This window comes from Gorilla gorilla, chromosome 11 (genome assembly GCF_029281585.2).
Source record: "Gorilla gorilla gorilla isolate KB3781 chromosome 11, NHGRI_mGorGor1-v2.1_pri, whole genome shotgun sequence".
NCBI lineage: Eukaryota > Metazoa > Chordata > Mammalia > Primates > Hominidae > Gorilla > Gorilla gorilla.
This window is the reverse complement of record NC_073235.2, coordinates 143,109,682-143,128,836: the sequence shown is the minus strand read 5'-3', so window position 1 is coordinate 143,128,836 and position 19,155 is coordinate 143,109,682. Positions and strand designations below refer to the sequence as shown.

The 19,155-nt window shown below is 65.1% G+C and overlaps 3 protein-coding genes and 1 non-coding gene across 15 annotated transcripts in view; 1 reads left to right on the top strand and 3 right to left on the bottom strand.

The window, feature by feature from the left end:
* Positions 1-1,199, top strand: part of ANKMY1 (ankyrin repeat and MYND domain containing 1) — a 90,706-nt gene extending 89,507 nt beyond the window's left edge. For 6 of the 11 annotated variants that reach the window (XM_055379937.2, XM_055379944.2, XM_055379935.2 and 3 more), the window contains one exon: positions 619-1,199. In XM_055379937.2, the coding sequence (XP_055235912.1) occupies positions 619-892 (274 nt within the window). In that variant the 3' untranslated portion in view covers positions 893-1,199. The remainder of the gene's footprint in view (positions 1-618) is intronic. The other 5 variants (XM_055379939.2, XM_019022080.4, XM_019022079.4 and 2 more) reach the window with 2 other exon arrangements.
* A 555-nt stretch (positions 1,200-1,754) lies between these two features.
* GPC1 (glypican 1) overlaps positions 1,755-19,155 on the bottom strand; it is a 32,753-nt gene continuing 15,352 nt past the window's right edge. Inside the window, exons 1-9 of one of the 2 annotated variants that reach the window (XM_019022549.4) lie at positions 12,352-13,246; positions 10,627-10,785; positions 7,230-7,621; positions 6,287-6,452; positions 5,082-5,212; positions 4,853-4,972; positions 4,618-4,751; positions 4,181-4,356; positions 1,755-3,770 (exon numbers count right to left, since the gene is read on the bottom strand). In XM_019022549.4, coding sequence (XP_018878094.3) covers positions 3,538-3,770; positions 4,181-4,356; positions 4,618-4,751; positions 4,853-4,972; positions 5,082-5,212; positions 6,287-6,452; positions 7,230-7,621; positions 10,627-10,735 — 1,461 coding nt within the window. In that variant the 5' untranslated portion in view covers positions 10,736-10,785; positions 12,352-13,246 and the 3' untranslated portion in view covers positions 1,755-3,537. Of the gene's footprint in view, positions 3,771-4,180; positions 4,357-4,617; positions 4,752-4,852; positions 4,973-5,081; positions 5,213-6,286; positions 6,453-7,229; positions 7,622-10,626; positions 10,786-12,351; positions 13,247-19,155 lie in introns of those variants that run through there. The other variant, XM_031008619.3, reaches the window with a different exon arrangement.
* LOC134756691 (collagen alpha-1(I) chain-like) lies at positions 13,257-17,605 on the bottom strand. The gene has a single exon (XM_063695356.1). The coding sequence runs from the start codon at positions 17,421-17,423 to the stop codon at positions 16,596-16,598; it is 828 nt and encodes a 275-aa protein (XP_063551426.1). The 5' UTR covers positions 17,424-17,605; the 3' UTR covers positions 13,257-16,595.
* On the bottom strand, positions 13,719-13,827 carry MIR149 (microRNA mir-149). The gene has a single exon (NR_106357.1). It is a non-coding gene; the product is annotated as a microRNA mir-149 (primary transcript).

The window sequence follows — 19,155 nt, the reverse complement described above, 5'->3', positions numbered from 1 at the left end:
TGTGTGCATGTGTGTACATGTGTAGGAGTGTGCACATGTGCATGCGTGTGTATGGGCATGTGTGCATGTGAGAGTACGTGCATGTGCAGAATGTGTGCACGTGTATGGATGTGTGCTTGTGTGTGCCTGTACAGGGTGTTGTATGTGTTCATATGTGTGTGTAAATGTGTAGGAGTGCACATGTGCATGTGTGTGCACGTGTGATGGGTGTATGTTCGTGTGGAGCAGACACCCATGCTGGCCTGCCGGGGCTGCCTGCAGATGGTGTGGGAGACGCTGGGGCCACCCACCACGGCTGGGCTGAGCTGCTCAAGGGAGGCTGACTGAGGGGCTGTTCTCTGCCCATCAGTGGGGGTGGGTCGGTTTGTTTGTGGCTTCTGGAATTCCTGTGAGGAGCCGAGAGGGACTGAGAGCCAGCCCTGGCTGGAAGGGGTCTCTCCCTGAGCAGCCTCTTGGGGCAGCACTAGGGTGGGCAGAACTTGGGAGCTCCCTGGTGGTCTGAGGTGTGGCCAGGAAGGCAGGGCTGAGACCAGCCGGGTGCCCCTGCCCACCCACTCCTGGCCTGGTGTTGGCTCTGCACAGAGTGCACACGCACCTGTGTCCTCCTTTCCCTGACAGGAAAGATGCATTTGCCCAGGTTCAAAAAGGGCTTGTGGAAGTCTTGAAGCAGCTGGGCAAGGTGGTGCCTGGAAGCCTGAGATCCTGCCGGCCGGACCAAATGCATTGTCCACTACAGCCACTGATGAGCGTCTGGCTGCTCACCTGTCCCCTCGGGGCCCCGCTGAGCCCCCAGGCTGCATCCCCTGGCCTGCCACGGAGAGGACTCCACCCCACCCTCATTTCCCAGGGGAGGAGCCGGGCCTCTGGGACTTGTGGAGGGGCCTGCAGGTGAGGACCGTGGCTACCAGGGACCTGGTGGCTGCAGATGCTTTGTCGGAGGCCTGTGTGCAGCCCTTCGTCTTGCCTGGAGCTGGGACCTACTAAGCAGTGGAGTTCAGCAGGGCTGGGTGGAGCTGCATCTCCCTCCTGGGGTGCCCACCCACCCCTCTGTGCTCTCACGCTTACAAGGGGCCTGGAGGTCCCAGTTGCTAGGGGGCCCTCTATTCCTGGGTCCCAGATGATGGAAGCGCAATGTTAAAAATGTTCACCAGACCAACCTGTACTGGCTGCAGTTCTCAATAAAGCAGCTGAGGGACACAGCCAGAACAGTGGGCGCTTCTGCCAGTGCCGCCGTGCCACTTAGTCTCTGGCCATGACCCCACAGGAACAGGAGCGGGGCTACAGGGAGCCCCTAGGGTTATACAGGACCCTCCACCTCGAGAGAAAGGTGGCTGGGGACAAACTGGACCACCAGGGCATCCTTGGGACAATGCTGGTTCCTTCTCTCTAGCCCCTTGGGCATCTCTGAGGCCACCTGGCAGGAACCAGAACCTTGCAGGGGTAGAGGATCTCCGTGTTGTGTGTGCCCAGAGCAGGGGCAGGAGGCAGGAAGAGGTAGATGGGAGGTGGGGCCTGCTGGAGGCCGTCTGGGTCTCCGTGCCCTGGCCTTTTCCTTCTCCCCTGCACCAAGGAGAGGGGCGGACAGACCTGAGTCTGTCCAGGGTGAGGTGGAGCTGCAGACAGGCTGAAGGGCACAGCTGGCAGGGGCTGCACGTTCACCCCAAACACGGAAGTGTGGTCCACGCCCAAGCCCCAGACACACACACACACACACACGCACACATTCTCTCTCTCCCTGAGGCCTCGCCCTGCTGTAGGTTTCCAGCCTTTTATTCATACAAGGACTCAAAAGAACACACGTCACCCACTGACACTGAGCAGTGGGGGGACCTTGTGGAGGAAGGACACAGCAGGCTTGGCCACTGCCCTGACCAGTGACCACTCAGGGCTGCCCCTTCCAGAGATGAGCGTAGGGTGGGGTCTGAGTGCCACCCCCAGGCCGTCTGTGTGCGGCGGGAGTGCTGCTGTCCTGGCGCCCGGCATCACTGTGCCAGAGTCCCCAGCCCACCCTGGCACTGGCAGGGTTATTATGGGGTGGACATGCCTGTGTTGGGGGCTCCTGATCCCAAAACATCTAAAGTCAGGTTCCAGAGAGCAAGCCACGGGGACCTGACCAGCAACCGGGGACCTCCATCCACTGTGCAGGACGGTGATGAAAAGCAAAGCAGCACTAAGCGGCCTCCTCAGGGTCAGTCGGTTCAGGACAGCTGCCCCCAGACCCTCCAAGTCCTCCTCCCCCTGCAGGACCCCTTCCCAACACCGCACCACCCCTCCCCAAGGCCGCCTGGCAGCTGGGGCACAGGAGGGAAGGAGGGCCCGTCCAGGCCTGGGGCAGGGCCCTGATGGCCTCAGTGAGTGACAGGAGGTCACCAGGGTCCAAGGTGGGCCCTGCGTCCCTCCGAAGCCATCTGGGAGGAGCAAATAGCTCTCCATGAACAAGGACAGGAAGTGTCAGTAAACGGATGCATGTTTGGAAAAGCCCTTAACTATCCAGGTCCCCGTGCCCTGCAGCTGGCTGGGTCGGGAAGGGACCTAGGCATTCCCGTCTGCAGTGCGGGGTCTCACCAGCCACCAGCATCCCTGTGAGCAGGTGACAGCCAAGGGTCACTCTGAGCCCTGACCTGTGTCACCCTGAACAGGGAGGCCCTGGTTCCTGATCTGGGTAAGGATGGGAGCAGGCGGGTCCTGGCTGCTCCTCAGCCCTCGGGGTCCTCCAACAGCCCTGGACCCCAGCAAGGCCTGCCCTGTGAGCCCCATGTGCGAGGGGCAGCCCACATTGGCAGAGCCCACGCTGCCTCCCTGGGCCTTTGGGCCCAGCTCCCCCTCCTCCAGCAGAAGCGCAGGTGGGTCAGTGGCCCCTCATCTGCGCATGGAGGGCCCCTCACCGCAGGTCTGTGGGAGGACAGTCCTCAGACTCCTCAGCAGTGGTGCTGTCTCAGGCGTCACCCTGCAGACGCTGGGGCCCCTCAAGGGCATGGGGAGGTGGGGCCGGGCTCTGCAGCCTGCGCTGAGGGGAGGGCATCATGCATCATCTCAGAGGCTCTGCTAGATCCTGGATGGTGGACAGCCAGACAGCCCGTGCGGGGCTTCTCTGGAGGCTGGGGGTGGGCCAGGGCTGGCTGGTGGGCTCTGCTGGGAGTCGCAGTGGGAGGAGGCAGGGAGGAAGGCACAGGCTCGCTGTGGGCTCCAGCGGGTTGCTTTGAGGCCTCCTCTGTAGGCCTCGAGGGGCTGCTTCTGCAGCGGTGCAGGGAGCTGGGGGGAGGGCTAGGCAGCCGGAGGTGCCCCTGAGGTCCCTGAAATACATGGCTTTTGGGGACACTGGCTCCCAGCTGACCTGAGGACCTCATACAAAATTAAAAGGCAGAAAGGCAGGCAAGGCCAGGCCTGGGGCTGGGGCCTCTGCGCCTGCCCCTGCTCAGAACCGCCGGCCCCCCGTCCCACCCCAGGCCTCTCCAGGCTGAGGTGAATTAAATATCGTCTGTGTTGTATTTTTGGCAAAGTCAGTCCTTGGCCTCTGTCCCTGGGGCCTTGGGGCAGTTACCGCCACCGGGGCCTGGCTACTGTAAGGGCCAGGAAGAGGAGGAGGGGCAGGAGGAAGGTGGGGGGCTGGGGGCAGCTGGCAGCCGAGGTCTTCTGCCCTTCCTGCTCTGACAGGCCTGGGAGGGCATGGGTCAAGGGCGTCCGGGAGCTGGAGCTCTTCCTACCGACCCTCCGGCCGCAGAGGTCATCCAGACAGCCATCACCGCTGCCCGAGCCGCTGCCGTCGTCACCTGGGAAGGAGAGGAGGCTCCGGCAGGCAGGTCCCCACAGGAGACCCCAGTGCAGCACCACCCTGTGAGGGCCCCACGTGCCAGGTGACCCCAACATCCTTTTGGTGTGGAATCGCAGGACCAGCAGCACCCGATCCCCGCTGACCCCTGAGGCTGGGAGACTCACTCCCTGGGGCTGCCTCCCTTGGTCCCTGGAGCCAAAGCCAACAGACATCCCGGCCAGGCCTCCAGGGCGTCGCAGAGGTGCAGGGCTCGGTGATCGTGCCTGGGCAGCACGGCGTCCTCAGACTCACTGTGGTGATGCCGGAGCAGAGGGCCCCTCGGGTGGGGGAACCTGGAGGGCAGTCACACCCCTGTGGCACCCCCACCAACCCTGGCCCCTTGCCCGCCCGGCCAGGCCCTGCCCTCACTGGCGTCCTGGAAGTCCACGTCGTTGCCGTTGTAGGCGCTGCGCAGCCGGTTGGTCATGATCTTCAGCTGCATGATCTGCTGCCGGATGGTCATGTCCGGCTTGGTGATGTCCACCTCCACCTCGGGGTTGTTGATCTGGTTGGCCAGGCCGTCACCCATGACCTCGGGGAGGTACCTGGGGGAAAGGCAGGCAGAGCCCAGGTCACTCTCCAGCCCCTGCAAAGGGCCATCACCTGAGCAGGACACCCTCCCACGCTCTGAGCCTGAGATGCCCAGCAGCTTCCAGGGACCGGGCAGAGCCCACACAGGCTGCAGAGAAGTGGGGCTCAAGCCCTCCAGCAAGGGACGTGGCCCCGTGCAGACAGCACCTGGCCCAGGCACAGGCCAATGGAGACGGCATGGGAGGGAGGGCTGTACCAGCCAGGTGGGCACCTACCGGCCTCTGGCCATCCCGTTCCAGCAGCGGTCATCACTGGCAGTGCTCAGGGCCATCTTCTCACTGCACAGTGTCCCTGGGAGGCTGATCCAGAAGTCCTGGACGTCGCGGAGCTGGGCCTTGGCTTCAGAGACCTGTCGGGCAGCAGTCAGGCCACTGGGCTGCCAGGGCCCGCCCGCCCCTGCCTGTCTGCCTCCCTCATGCCTGGTCCAGTGGACAGGCAGGGGCCACTCACCAGCTTCTCCAGCGTGCCTGAAGGTGGCCTCTCCCGCGGGGCCAGCTTGCCCCGGCGCCGCTTCTCCTCAGGCCCGGGGCCCTGGGGGTTGACCTTGGGGTTCCCGCAGCCCTGGATGACCTGGAGAGACACTGCAGGGTCCTTGGGGGGTAGTGGGGCCCCTCAAGCCCAACGGGGCCACATCCAGGACCCCCACCCCGCTGTGCTCGTCACGTCCTCCTGCCCGCACCTTGGCCGTGAGGGTGTCCCTGTTGTCCTGGAGGGCGTTGATGGCCTCCGCCAGCCACGTGTGCACGCTGCCGATGACGCTCTCCACACCCGATGTACCCCAGAACTTGTCGGTGATGAGCACCATGGAGTCTAGGACAGGCATTAACACAAGTGCACACACAGGCGTTAACGCACACGCAGGCATCACCACGTGTGCATGTTAATGCAGTCTTGACAGCATGGGTCAGCGTGGGAGATCCCGCGAGTGCACTCAGGTTGGCCCATATGACATGTGCAGGCCACGTGCACTCAGCCTGGCCCACACCCACGTGTGCCCATGGCACAGGTGAACACGCACATACATAGAGGCCATTCTGCATGCTTGCTGGCCTGCCGTGTCTCGTATGTCCACGCTGGCTCATGCAGGTGTTGACATGTACATACGCTGGCTCACCTTGGTCCAGCTTGTGTGCACACGAGCCCGTGTGAGCTGGTGTGTATGCATGCTGGCTCACCTCATGCCCCCCCATGTACACCTTAGTTCATGTGTGTGTTGCGTGCATGGTGAGCACATGTACAAGTAAAGCTCATGCATTTTGTCAGCTCCCATCACATTAGCACACACCTGTTGGCCCCGTGTCAGCACATGCTAGCACGTGTTGGCACAGATGCATGCTGTCCCCCCTCATGTAAGCATGTGTACATGTTAGTGGATCTGGATAAGCATGTACATATTACCACACACGTGTTGGCATTGATGCGGGTCAGCCCAGCTCATGTCATCACATGCGCCCAGGAACACACGCTGTACTGGTGGGCCCTGGCCCACTGTGTGTCAGCAAGTGTGCATGCCAGTTCGCATGTGTCAGCCTGTCATGTGACAGTGCATGTATGTGTTAGCTTGAACAAGTGCCGATCCTCGATGAGTCACACGTGTTGGCATGTATGCACAATGAGGTGCTTGCTAAGTGGGGAAGGACAAGAAACTACGACCCCACAGGGCTCCCTCCCTGGCAGCTGCCCCAAGTCACACATCACTCAGGACATTCAAAAGGCACCCTGGCCCCTCAACCCTGCAGCGCCACCCAGATCTGGCCCGGGTCAGGGCATCCCTGATCAGGTCCCTGGGTCCAAGCTCTGAGCTAGGGACCACCCGCCCCCCAGGACCCCCAGCCGTGCACTCCCCAAGACAGTTCCAGGCCGCTCTCGCGGGTGGGGGCTCACCCAGGAGGTTCCTCCACTCGGCGTCCAGGTCGGCCTGGTTGGCGAGGCAGCCCTTGAGCACATTTCGGCAATAGTCAGGGCAGGGCCTGGCGCCGGGGACTCCCAGGCAGTGAGCACAGTAGACCAGCTTCATGACAGCTCTCGAGCACTCCGGGCCCAGGGGTACCTGGGGAGCAAGGGAGCCTAAGCCAGGCCCCGAGGCCCTGGGTATGCCTGGCCCCGGCCAGCCCCTAATGAAGCCCCAGCGTGGGGGGCTCTGGAGGGAAGTCAGGGGAGGCCTCTGCTCTGCCCCAGCTCGCAGTGGTCCCTGCCTGACTCGCAGGCCCTGCCAGCCCAGACGGCCCTCATTTTAATGATCTCGAGGGTCACAGGGAGGCAAGAATATCCTCACCCGCGTGCCACTGAGGAAACCAAGGCTCTGGGTCGGGGATGACTTGCCCAGGAGCCTGGAGGTGGGGGCAGTTCCCACCCAGGGCATGTGGGTCTGAGGCTGACGCCCTCCCTATGTCCCAGCCTAGCTGGGTCCGACACGTGCCCCCCGAAGGGACCAAGGCATCCCCCTGGCCTGCGAGGCTCTGGGGCCCCACCCTGCCCGGCCCCCACGCATGTTGTTCTCTTCTGTCTCCTCTGCACTTTCACTCCACAGCCTGGCTCAGCATCCAGCCCCAGCCCCTGGCCCTTCCCATCCTGGCCCATGATGGTTCTGGGCAGGGGTGGGCCAGCCCAGAGCCGCCTGCCCAGAGCAAGGCTCACATCTGTGGGTGCGCTGTTAGCAGGCCGTGGGCAGCAGCCAATGCAGGAGGGACTGAGGCTGTGCGGCTGAGGTCAGAGGCTGGCCCAGAGGCCCAGGGACACAGGGTTAAAGTAGGGGGAAGAGGAAGTCCCTTGGGCAGAGCATGGGGGTCTGGAGGGGTTTCTGGGAGCCCTGGGTGGCTGTGCGCACCTGAGCCACCTTCCGGACCACGTCACTGGCCACGCCCAGGCCCTGCACAAAGGAGCGAGCAGCCACGAAGGCACGGGTGGCCCGCAGGCGCAGCTCTCTCGGGGCCTCCCCGAAGGGCCGCAGCGCCTCGGCCTGCTTGCCCAGGCAGTCCAGGTAGTCATCAGGCAGCAGCAGCTGGGGGTGCAGCTGCTTGAAGAGGCGCTCGAGCAGGCGGGCCCAGAACTCGGCCAGCGTCTCCTCCAGGTGCAGGTTGGCGCCGCGGTAGTACAGGCGCAGCTCTGAGTACAGGTCCCGGAAGGCCCTCGCGTTCTGCGTGTACAGCTCTCCGAAGGCGCCGGGGAAGGTGGCCTGCAGCGTCCGCTCCGAGTCGTTCAGCAGGTGCTGGAAGTGGTCTGCGCACAGGGAGGGGGCGTGATCGGGACCATGTTTCCCCCGCCGTGGCAGCTGGACCAGAGCAGGGGACTCAGCCCGGGAGACTCAGCTCTGAGGATACACTCTGAGGACCTCGGAGTCGGACGCCACGCTGCAGCGGCTGTGGGCCCTGTGGGCATCCATGGGGTGCCCCGAGACCTCACCCCCTGGCCTGGGGAGCAGTGGCCCAGGTGGCAGGGGTCCTCTCGGGTCTCAGGGCCTCTGACTGGGGCTCCAGTGGCAGTTTCTGAGCTGAGCCCTGGGCAGGAACAGATGCTCTGTGACTCAGTGACCCCCTGAGAACACCCAGGGAGGGGCTGCTGGTGGAGATGGGGACTCACTGGGGTAAGAGGGGCAGGGCCAGTCTGTGCCCCCCTGCCAGCCGCTCCTTCTCTCCACTGGTCCCCACTTGTGCTCCCTGTGGCCCCAGCCGCCTGCCCTGCGATTCTCCAGGGCTGCTGCCCCTCCCGCCACCCTGTCTCTGCTGCTCTCCTAGGCTTCCTGTCTTCTCTCAGCTTCTGCGATTTAGAAGCTTCAGCTGTGAGTACCCCGGGCCTGTCTGAGGGCTCTGGGGGGCCTCCTGCAGCCTAGAACCCCAGACATCTCCCCTGCTGGGCAGGGGGTGGGGAGGCACAGGCTCACCCTCAGACCTCCACATGTGCTGCAGGGGCTTTAGGGAAAAGCCCCCGTACCCCGGGCCTAGATGGGATCCTGGACTTCCCCATCCCATTTGGAAGTGGGACTTCCAGGTCTGTAACTGCTCAGAGCGTCCCTAGGGCTGTGGCCGGCTTTGCCCCACAGGTACCGGGGGCTCGATGGCCCACCACAAGGTGCTCCAGGGTAGCAGGGCAGAGGCTCTCCTTTGAGGCACGGGGGCTGTCAGGCCTGAGATCTCTGGATCAGCCCCCACGCTGATCCCTGGCAAGGCCTGGGGCTACAGGGCTGGCAGGGCTACAGAGAGCTCCCAGGCCACTGTGGGGAGGGTGGACGGGCCACACAGCTGTCCAGTGTCCACCTCAGGTCCTGGCGCCTGGAACGCCCTGGCCTCTCCCGGAAAGGGGCGGCTTGTGGTTCATGCATTAGCCCAGACACACATAGAGGGCCACGGGCCAAATCCAGGTGCAGTCCCCAGCTCTACCTCCTGCCAGAACCCATTCAGCTGCTCCTGAAGGCTGGTGGGGGGGGCGGACACAGGGCTCCAAATCCCTGAACACAGCAACCAGAGGTCCAGCCAGGCTCCCCTCCTACCGCCTCCCACTGGTTCCCACCAGCACTGCAGACAAAGACCCAGGGGCCCTCAGCTGCCCTGGAGGCTGGGAGGGGCCAGCAGCTGCCATGGGCAGGGGTGGGAGGGGAGGACATAGGAGGTGGGGGTTGGACAAGACTCCCTGGGGTAGGGGCACAGGTGGGCCTTGGGCACATCACACAGTGGGTCATTTTTAATACAAATGTCCCCAAAGGGTGTCTGTGTTTTCATGTCAAAGATAGGAGAGTTGAACAGGAAGGCTGGAGGCTTCCAGAGGGCAGCAGAGGGAGGGCGGCGGCAGGGCACTGACACGGGACGGGCCCCAGAGCAGGGCAGTGACACCAACCCCCTAAGAGCCAGGAGGAGGCAGGCGGGCAGGATGTCCCCAGGCCAGGAGGATGGTGTGATGGGCAAGGGTATTAGCAGGAGAGGGGAAGGGGCAGGGCTGGGTGGCACGCTGGGGCGGGAGCCAGGGCTCAGTGGTGCTGGGGAGAAACTGAGGCCCAGGATGGAGTGGAGGAGGTGAGCAGGGTCCCTACACATGGGACAGACCAAGTGGCTCAGCAAGGCTCCTGACTCAGGGTGCAGGGGCTTGCTCCCCGGGTCCAGCTGGGCAGGAGGAAGGAGAGTCCCAGTGGGGCCACACGCATCCCACGGGCCCCACACCAGCAGAGAGGGCTGAGCTCTGAGCATCGATGTCCAAGTCACAGAGAGGGAGCTTCTGACCCACCGCTACCCAGGTGTACGCCAACAGCTGAGGTCCCGCAGCCCTGTGGAAATGGCCTTGGGGGCTCCTGGGGACAGGCAGACTCTCCCGGGAGCCTGGGAGGCCACAGCAGGTGTCCAGGAGCCGGAGAAGCAGAAACGCTGAGACAAACCCCAGGGCCCCAGCAGCAGCTGCCATCCCTCACAGCCACATGGAGCCCTGCAGCCTCAGCGCTCCCTCCCTCCCGTCTGCCCAGGCTCACTGTCCCGGCGCCCCGGCTCCGCCCGGACACAGGGGCAGTACCTCACTCAGCCCGGGCCGCCTCCCTCCACCAAGTCCTCGTGTTTCTGATCAGAGGTCACTTCATGGAGGACCTCCTGACCCCACACTGTCCCCCTGGAGGTGCCTGCCACTCTCTGCCCAGACACAAGGCGGGGCCCAGCCTGGGCGGAGGAGTATGTGGCTCTAACGCAGCAGCTGGTGGGGCCTCAAGGCCTGCCGGGGTCACTCCCCGCGGCCCCCAAACTCCTGCCCCGATATAAAGGGCTGAGTGGTGGCCACCCCAGGCAGGCCCTGCACTCTGCAGCGCTGTCCCCAGCCCCAGTCTCAGCCCTTGCACTGAGCTCCCTGGCTCCAGGCCACCTGGTCCCCAGGGGCAGCGGCCTGGGGCACTTGACGAGCTGCAGGCAGGATTTGGCCAAGGCCTGTCTCTCTGCAGGTGCTCAGGAGAATCTGCTGGTGACAGGAGCCTCTGAGGGGCTGATGGGATAGGCCCTCTGTCCCCAAATGTGCACTGGGAATGGGCTGTGCACACTCCCAGGGGGGTGTCAAACCCTGCAGATCCCTGCCTGAGGGCAGCCCCCAAATCCCAGCTGGGGCTTCAACCCAGCGCCCTAGCCCCAAAGCACTAACTCCCCCACCTCCTCCTGCCAATCCCCCACCCTCGGCACTGACACACCAGGCAAGGCCCAGTGTGCCCCTTCCCCGATGCACCGGCACCCTACGGGCCCCGAGCACCCCTGGGAGGCACTCACCATCGAAGCTGCGCAGCTGGGTGGCAAGCATGGCCTGCAGGACGCGGCTGCTGTCCCGGAGCGCGGTGTCCAGCTCCGCACGGCTGCGGTTGGCCAGGTTCTCCTCCATCTCGCTGGTGCAGCAGGTGTAGCCCTGGGGACAGATCCGCAGGTGCTCACCTGTAGGGAAAGGCCAGTGTGAGGGAGAGGGGCTGGGACAGCACTGGGAGCCAGGAGGGCACCCTCAGGCTCTCCTGGGCAGGATGGCAGACCCAGGGTGGAGCACAGCTCAGGGGTGGGCCAGCCTGGGAGGTGCCCTGGGTGAAGGCAGAAGTGGTCGGGGTGTGGAGGGAGGAAAAGGCCTGGCTTGGGTCCTGTAGCTTCCCACACATGACACAGGAGCACGGCTGCCTCTACAGGGCAGGAGGCCCCTTGGGCAAGTCCTGCCCCCCAGCCTGCTGTCCCAGCAGCTGCAAGCAAAGAACTGGCCTCAGGTTCCTGTGTGCAAGCGTGGAGAAGGCTACCAGGCCCGACAGGCACCCCTTGCCTGGGCCCATGTCTGAGGATGGGGAAGGAGGAAGGAATCCAATCCCCCTCTCTTCCCACACCAGCCCTGGGAGGCACCAAGCTCCCACAGCAAGGACAGCAGATCCCACCAACAGTGGGCTGGTCAGAGGCAGTGGCCCTGCAGGACCCCAGGCACGAGTCTGGTATGGGGGCAGGTGTGCTCTGGTGCAGCTGGCAGGCCCCATGAAAGGGTCATTGGACCATGCTCCAAGCCCTGCAGGGTGCACCCCGTGCCTCCTGGTGTCCTTGTGGAGTCCCCTCCTCTGCAGCCTGCCACGAGCTACTCTGCTCCAGCGTCCGAGGCAGTGACAGCGGCACTGCCATCAGAGACAGCTTCACCTCCTTGTGGGGAGTGGTGACAGGACAGGCTTTGAGTCAGCCCTCAGCCCTGCTGTGCACACCTCAGGGCCCACCTGGAATGTGTGTGTGGCATCAGGAAAAACTGCATATTTTAAAGGGTGTGCATCGCACTGTGATGAAGGCTGCCGCAATCCCCATTTTATTAACCAGAAAACCGGGGCTTACAGGGATGAGGTCTCTTGTCCCAGCTATACAGTGAGGGGGCAAGTGGTTCCGGCTGCCTAAGCTCAGGACTCCACACTGACAGGGCCACACTGTTCCTTCTGGGCCTCGTCCCCCGCCTCTAAGGCCCTCCTGGTGCTGGCCTAGGTCAGGCATAGTGGAGAGGTGGAAACAGGAGCCTGGCTTGGTCAGAGGGGTGGGGTCAAGGAGGGGGTTGTCAGCAGGAATTCCAGCAACTTTCCTCAGGACTGCCGCCTCAGGGGCCTGTCTCATCCTGTTCTGGGACCCTGGGCCAGGGTGGCTGGAATGCGGCAGGTCCTGCATTCTTTTACCTCCTGCCTGAGGGTCAGCAGGAAGTGAAGGCCAGGCCAGGGAGGAGAGGCAGGAGAGGAAGCTGGGACCAGGACCGAGGGCGGGGTCAGCCCGGGTAGAGGCACCTGGCTCGAGGCTGTCCTGGGGGAGCTGGCAGCAGCTCCAGCCCTGCCTGGAGGTGGAAGCAGGGATCTGTAGCCCCACTGCAGGCAGGGCCTGGAGCAGCGCAGGCAGTGCCCTACCCGCTTACTGCAAGAGGAGTCACCCCTCAGGCCTGGGGTCCAGGAAGCCCTTACCCACTAGAGGCCACTGGTAACCCACTAGTTACCAGGACTAGGTAACTACCCAGAGGTTGAATGCCTGGGTCAGACTGAGTTTGCTGATCTTCCGCACCCTCTTAAGCACACACACTCAGGGAGAAGGCCGAGACAAGAGAAGGGAACAGAGAACCCAAATCCGGGCTTGGGCGGCTGCTGCTTGGCCCCTGTAGCCTCTGTGCCTGCTGACATGACAGCAAGGAGACAGGCTGTCAGAGGGGCCTGGGAGAACGAGGGAGGGCCGAGGTAGGGGTTCTTATCCTGGGGTGCTCCCTCCTCGCCCTCTTTTCCTGTCTGAGTTCTGGAATGTACTGATGCAGGGTGCTCTGGCTTGAGCTGGAGGGGGAGGGAGCCCTCCGCGGGGGCTGCAGGTCCAGGGATTCCCCAGGGCCTGGACTTACATGTGCCCATGCTGCAGACAAAGCGGGAATGGCAAGTGCACCTGTGCCCCCCACCCCTCCTTACCTCCAGATGCCTGCTGGAGGGGAGTTGGGGGTACAACAGAGTCTGGGGCCAGGAGGGCCTTGTGGGAGCCAGCTGGGGTGAGGACAGAGCCCGGCTCTGAGAGCCCTGGGGCCTAGTAGAGAAGGGGTGCTCCTTCCCCACTCCTCACATGGGTGGGAAGTCGCCCTCAGGCAAGAAGACTGGGACACAGGTACACTCGCCAGGGACCATCCTTCACTCTGCAGCCTTTATTCACTGATGGGATTCTGCCCCAGTCCCACCCCTGTGGGGGCAGGATTTAGAGCAGGAACCGCCCCTCCGGGTCCTTTCCTGGGGCCTGTGCCAGGCTGAGCAGACTCAGGAGGCGTCTCTCCGAGGGTGTGGGCTGTGATGGGGCCCTGTGCACCCATCCAGGCTGCCCAGACCAGGAGAGCACAGGTCAGCCAGACACATGATGGTGCTGGGCTGGGCAGTGGGAGGGAAACGTGCCTGGGGGAGGGGGTGGCAGGTGCCAGCTGAACTTCCCGGTGACACACCCTGGGCTCAGCTGAGATGGGCTCAGCTGTGACAGGGCACCCAGGCCAGGCTGGCTGGGCCACAGGCACCGAGTGAGCTGGTCCAAGACTCAGGACTAGGGCTCAGGCACTCCTAGGAGGGGGGGTGGGGGGCGTCCCTCGCGGGCTCCTCCTGTGCTCCTCCCTCGCAAGGTCCCGGCGGCGGACCCACTCCCCAGCCCCCACCACGCAGATGGGAGAGGCTGACGAGAGACATGGAGAGGTGAGGCCCGAAACACCCGTAAGATATGGGAGCTCCCCCCACCTGCAGGTTCTGAGGGGCTCCTCGGCGCCGTCAGCCACCTCTCACACCCCCACGGCCGCGCACCGGCCCCCGCGCCTCACCCTCCCCCGCCAACCCCTCAGCCCCGCCCGGCCACCTCGCCCAGCCAGCCCGGCGACCCGCGTTGTTCCGGCCGCCCCAGCACAGCCCCCGTCCCTCCCTCCCTCCTCGGACAAGCACGGGAGTGAAGACACGGAGCCAGAGCTCGGGCGCCGGCCTGGGAGCCCCCGGCAGGCTGGACGCACGGCAGGCTGGACACACGGCAGGTGAACGCCTGGGAGCCCCGGGCAGGCTGGACTGAGGCGGCCCCGAGGCCCGCTGCAGGCTGGATGCACGGCAGTCGCCGGCCTGGGAGCCCCGGGCAGGCTGGACCGAGGCAGCCCCTGAGGCCCGCTGCAGGTTGGACGCACGGCAGTCGAAGGCAGGAGGCCTCCCGCTGGCTTCCTTCTGCTGAGCTCCGGCCCAGCGCAGGCCGGGGCCGCAGGTTGTGGTCCTGGACATGAGATGGCAGAGGCCGGCTCTGGAGAGTCCCCCTGCGGGGCGGCAAAGCAAGCCCCCTCCTGGAAGAATGCCAGGGGCTGGGGTCTTTCTGAATGGAGAGCAATGTGCCCAAGACCAGCTGTCATCTTAAATCTCCCCACCCCGGGGCCTCCCCACCACTTCTCTCAGCTCAACACCTGGGGATAGAGAGGCCTCAGGCCAGGAGGGAACCCTCCCCATGTCCCTCTCCCTCTCCTTCCTGGCCTTTCTCCTCCTCCAACCCAGAGGGAGGCATTTTCCAACCTAGGGGGTGAGTCCCGGCAGCCCCTCCCCTTCCCCCCGCGCAGGGAGGCATCTGGGCCCTTCCGGCCCACCCCTCCCTCTGGCCCTGGGGCTGCTCAGGTCAAGGTCACCGGGCCTGCTCCCCGCTGGGCCAGGGACTGGACCCTCTCTTCCCTGATCCCTGGGCTGAAGTTGCTGTAGCCGACCCATGCTTCCACAGCGCTCCCCTCCCTCAGTCACTGGGACACTTCTCTTCCCCAGTGCTCTGAGGATTTTTCTGGGGGGGAAGGGGATTATTTGTTTAATGGCAGATTCATCCCCCACCTCAAACCCAGAGTCTCTAGTTCCCAGGCTCCTGCTCCTCAGGTTAAAGCCCAGAGCTCTTGCTCCCTGGCCCGTAGGCAGCTGCTGTCTCGTTCCATCTTCCCCCTCCTGATCCTGATGGTTCTGGACCACCCCACTCTGCTGCTCCTCACTAAGCCCCCACCAGCTTTAACTTTAGACACCTTTTAGGTCACGCATTCTCGTCCCCTGCTGACATGTCCCCACCCTGCAGTTTCCCCTTGGTCATCAGCACCTTCACCCCAAAGCTTTAGGTGAGACTCCCATCCTGACAGTGGCCCCCATCCCCAATGATGGACCCAGACCTCATTTGTCCAGACCCAGCCTGGCAGCTGCCCGTGACCAGTGGCTCTGGAGCCCTCCCAAGGAGAATGCAGAGAGATGATGGCGCCACGCCACGCCCATCCCTCCAGAAGCTTCCACAGCTCACACAGGAGGTGCAGACTGTAAAGCCGGCTTTATCCACCTTTACAGCCTCGTCCTAGATAGATACTCAGTGTCAACAGACTCGAATGCCTAAGATACCGGAATTTGGCGTGGACAGTCAGCCTGCATTGCCTCCCACGGTGCTGGAGTAGGGCTGTGTGCACAGCTCCAAGCACCGCAGCCTCCCAACACGCAAGGGAAGAGCCTAGACCTCCCCGCTCCTGCCCTCTACTCAGCTCTGCACCCGGCAACGGGGCCTTCCTGGCTGGCCGATGGCCGCGAAGGCTTTCCCCAAGCCCGAACCCTCTTCTCGAAGCCTGCCCCAGCCCCTGGCCCATCTGCTCTCGGACCCCAACCAGCTCCCGTGGCTGTGGCATCCTCCGGCACGTCCAGCAGCCTCCTGGGGTGAGGGTGCACTGGACAAACGACCCAGGAGGTTTCCTGGGGACCACCCACTGCCCAGGCTGCAGGGGATCTTTTCCTCACTTTTACCCCATCCTCTAAGAAGCCTGCGCCCCTGGCCAGTCCCTGTCCACCTGGGCTCCTGACGTCTGAGCCAGAGGCAGCCTTGGCCCCACCTGCGAGGTGGACCGGCCACGGCATCTCAGCTCCTCAACGGCATCCACGGCCCCCAGACTCACCCCAACGTGCTTCCCTCCCCTCCCCACACCCCTGCCATCTGCCCGAAGCCCCCTGCCACCATTTCACCCAAATGACAGCGTCGCCAAGGAGCCCCTCCGCCGCCGCAGAACCTCCACCACGCACTGCGACCCGAAACCGAGGGGCGTCGTAGGGACACCTCTGCCCCGGGTGGGAGGGTCCACGCCCCAGGCCGGCTAAGGCTCCTGTCACCCGCGGCTGCTTGCGAGGGCGACAGGCATGAAACCGGCTCCGGCGGCGGAACAAAGGCTCGGCGGCACCGGCGGCAGCGTCGCCGCCCTGGGGGTCCCGGGCGCCCCGATGCCAGTCGCCAGCCGCCGCGGCCAGGGACGAGGACGGCAAACCGCGCAGCTGGAGCGGGTGCGCAGGGGTCTGGACACGCAGCAGCGCTGGCGGCGCGGCGAGGAGGGGGCACTGGTGCAGTGGGCGCGGCGGGGAGGGGAGGGGGCGGGCGGGGAGAGGGGGCTGCGGCGGGCGGGCGAGGGGAGGAGGGCGCTGCGATTGGCGGGGAAGGGGCTTGTCGCAGTGGGTGCGGCAGGCACGGGGGCGATGGAGGGGGCTCAGAGGGCTGCGACAGCCCGGGGGAGGGGGATGGGCCTGGCGGAAGAGGAAGGGGGGCCCCGGGGCTGCGGCAGGCGATGCGGGAGCGGGGCGGAGGGTGGGGGCGGGGACGCTGGGATGCGGCCCGGGAGGGGTAGGGGTAGGTGCAGCTGGGGCGATGGGTGGGGTGGGACCGGGGACGGGCCACGGACTCCCGACAGGAGGGGCGGAAAGGGGATGGGGCTGCGGCGGCCAAGGGGGTCAGGACGGAGCGGAGGATGGGACAGAGGCGGTGGGGACGAGGAGCGGGTGGAGATGGGGGTGGCACGCCTGCGGATGCGGGTGCGGTGGCGCCGCGGGAGAGGTCCTCGGGCCTGGCTTCCAGCGCGGCGGCGGACGCGGGACCCCCTTCGCAGCGGCGGCTCCAGCGGCTCCGGGCGGCGCGCGGGCTCTGGGTGCAGGTGCTCGGGCCGGGGAAAGGCGGCGGAGCGGGGCCGGGCGGAAGGGCTCGCGGGAGGCGAAAAGCCAGCGGGGGGCGAGGGCGGGCTGCGGTCCGCCGGGCGCGCGGGAGACTCTGGCCGCAGCCACCCCGGGCAGCGCCGCAGCCGCACTGGCGCGCACGGCCGAGGGCGGCGGCTCCCGGCGCGGGGACGAGCGTCCTCCCGCAGCCCCCGCCCCGCCGCGCTCGGCACCGCCCCCGTCTCCCTGGAAACCGCAGGCGGCCGCCCCGGCCCCTCCGGCCAGGTCCCCGCCGCCGCAGCCGCCTCCCTGCCCGCCGCCCTGCGCCCGCCTCCCTGCCCGCCGCCGAGGCCAGGCCCCTCCCTCCCGCCTGCGGGTGCTGCTCCTGTTCTTCGCGGGCAGTCCGGGCCTCCTAGGCTCCCCACTGCGGCTAAGCGGGCCCAGGCCTTGGTGCAGGGGCTCCTGGGTCTCAGCAGGGCTGGTGCTCGGGGGAGCCGGGGCCCCTCCCCGGAGGGTAATGGGGGCGGGGTGTCGGGTTTCTCTCTGTGCTGAAGGTGGCAGCTGACCACCGCTGTCCTCACACAAAGCTGCCATGGTCATTCCACATCCTCTACCTGCCCCCTCCAGCATCCAGTCCAATGGCACCCGGGCCTTGACTCCAGACCCCCCTGCCCCTATATCCTGACCTGCTTTCCCTCTGACATACCAAACCCAACAGGCCACATCCTTCCACCAAGTCTCCCACCCAGGTGCCCCCAGCCTGGGAGGTCTATGCTGTGCGCCTCTGGCCCCTCCTTGGACACCAGAGGGACAGCCTCCCGCCAACACCCTCCCCTCGCTGCAGCCCAGGTCCTGCGTGGCTCCCACTGTCCCGGCCCAGCTCCCCACCTTCCCCAGGCCTGCTCACCCAGCCAGACAAAACCACCCACTCACACCAGTTCCCCTCTGGCCGCACTCCGGCCTCTCGGCCGGTCTGCAATGGGCACACTGAGAACTGCTGGACAGACCACCAAGGCAGGCCACAACACTGGAGACCCCCAAAGACGGGGCTTTCACCAGGCAACTCATAAGACTGCTCTCTAAGCTGCCCAGATCCTGCTTGGGGAACCCCTGGGCAGGTCATCCTGCCGGCAGATGCCAGGTCTGGGCAGTGCCTGCCCTGGCATGGCAGGACGGCAGGGGTCCATCAGATGGGAGCCTAGTCACAGCTCGGGCCAAGAAGCCACGTGCCCTGTGCAGGCCTCCCCCCATGCCAGCCTGCTCCACTGTCTGAGGCTCATGCTGTGGCCTCAGACACTGGGGATGAAAGGGGATTCAGAATTTGTGTCACAAACCTCCTGCCACACCCAGGACCCGGTGTCTTGGCTGTAAGGCAGAGAGCCCACTCTTGGAACCCAGGATGAGGTGCTCCCCAGAGGCCGTGCCCCCAGGCCTGGCTCAGCCTTTCTCCTCCTTGGCTTGGTGGAGCTGAAGAGGGCACTCACATCTCTATGCCCAACCCTGCCAGCAGGGTGGAAATTCAGGCAGGCTGTGGGAGGGTGGGGTTGTCCTCCTGGGGCTCTGCCCAGCTCTCCCATCTAGCTTCCCATACACCCACTGCAGGGGCCACAGGCACCCAAGGAGGCCTCGAAGATGGACTGGCCCTGTCTGCTGCATCCACAGGGGGCACGCTAGAAACGCAGAAGGGGACACACCAGCCACATTCCAGTCCACAAAGACGCCGCGCAGGCCCGTCCATCTGCCCCGTGAATGCCAACCAGGCAGAGACACACATACAGCTGAGGCTGGGGCGGATCCCAGAGCAAACCCTTGGGTGCCTCTGGAGGGAGCCCGCCAAGAGGGATGGCTCATAAGCACTGGGGAAGGAACAGAAGGGGAGGGAGCAAAGGAACTCGGCCGCTCACCCCCGACCCAACCACTTCCCGAGAAGCCATCTCTGTGGTCATGGTGGTCCCAGGCCTGGCTCTCCCTGCGCCCACCCCCACCACCCAGTCACTCCACCCAGTCACCCCACCCAGCTGTGACCTGCCGCTTCCCTCCATCTCACATGCTTTCCCCTCACCTCCCTCAGGAAGCCTCCCCAGCCTCTGGCCTCCAGTCCCAACAAGCCATGCTCCTTCCAGAGGGAACCTCTGCCAGGGGAGCCTCCACTTTCTTGCTCCTGCCTCCCTACCTGGCACCCAGGCCGGCCCTGGTACCCTGGTACTGAATAAAGGCACACGTCTAAATGATGTCGGGGGGAATCTGCCCAGTGTTGGCACTGGAGCGAACACGACCCACTGCCAGCATGGCCCACGAGCCACGCCCCCCCCAAGCCAGCCCCTCCTCCCCAGAGGAAGCACGAGGCTCGAGGGGGCACGCC

What these genes read in the sequence shown, in the direction of transcription:
- LOC134756691 (XM_063695356.1), bottom strand. Translation starts at nt 17,423, where the DNA reads ATGCTGGAGGGGGCAGGTAGAGGATGTGGAATGACCATGGCAGCTTTG.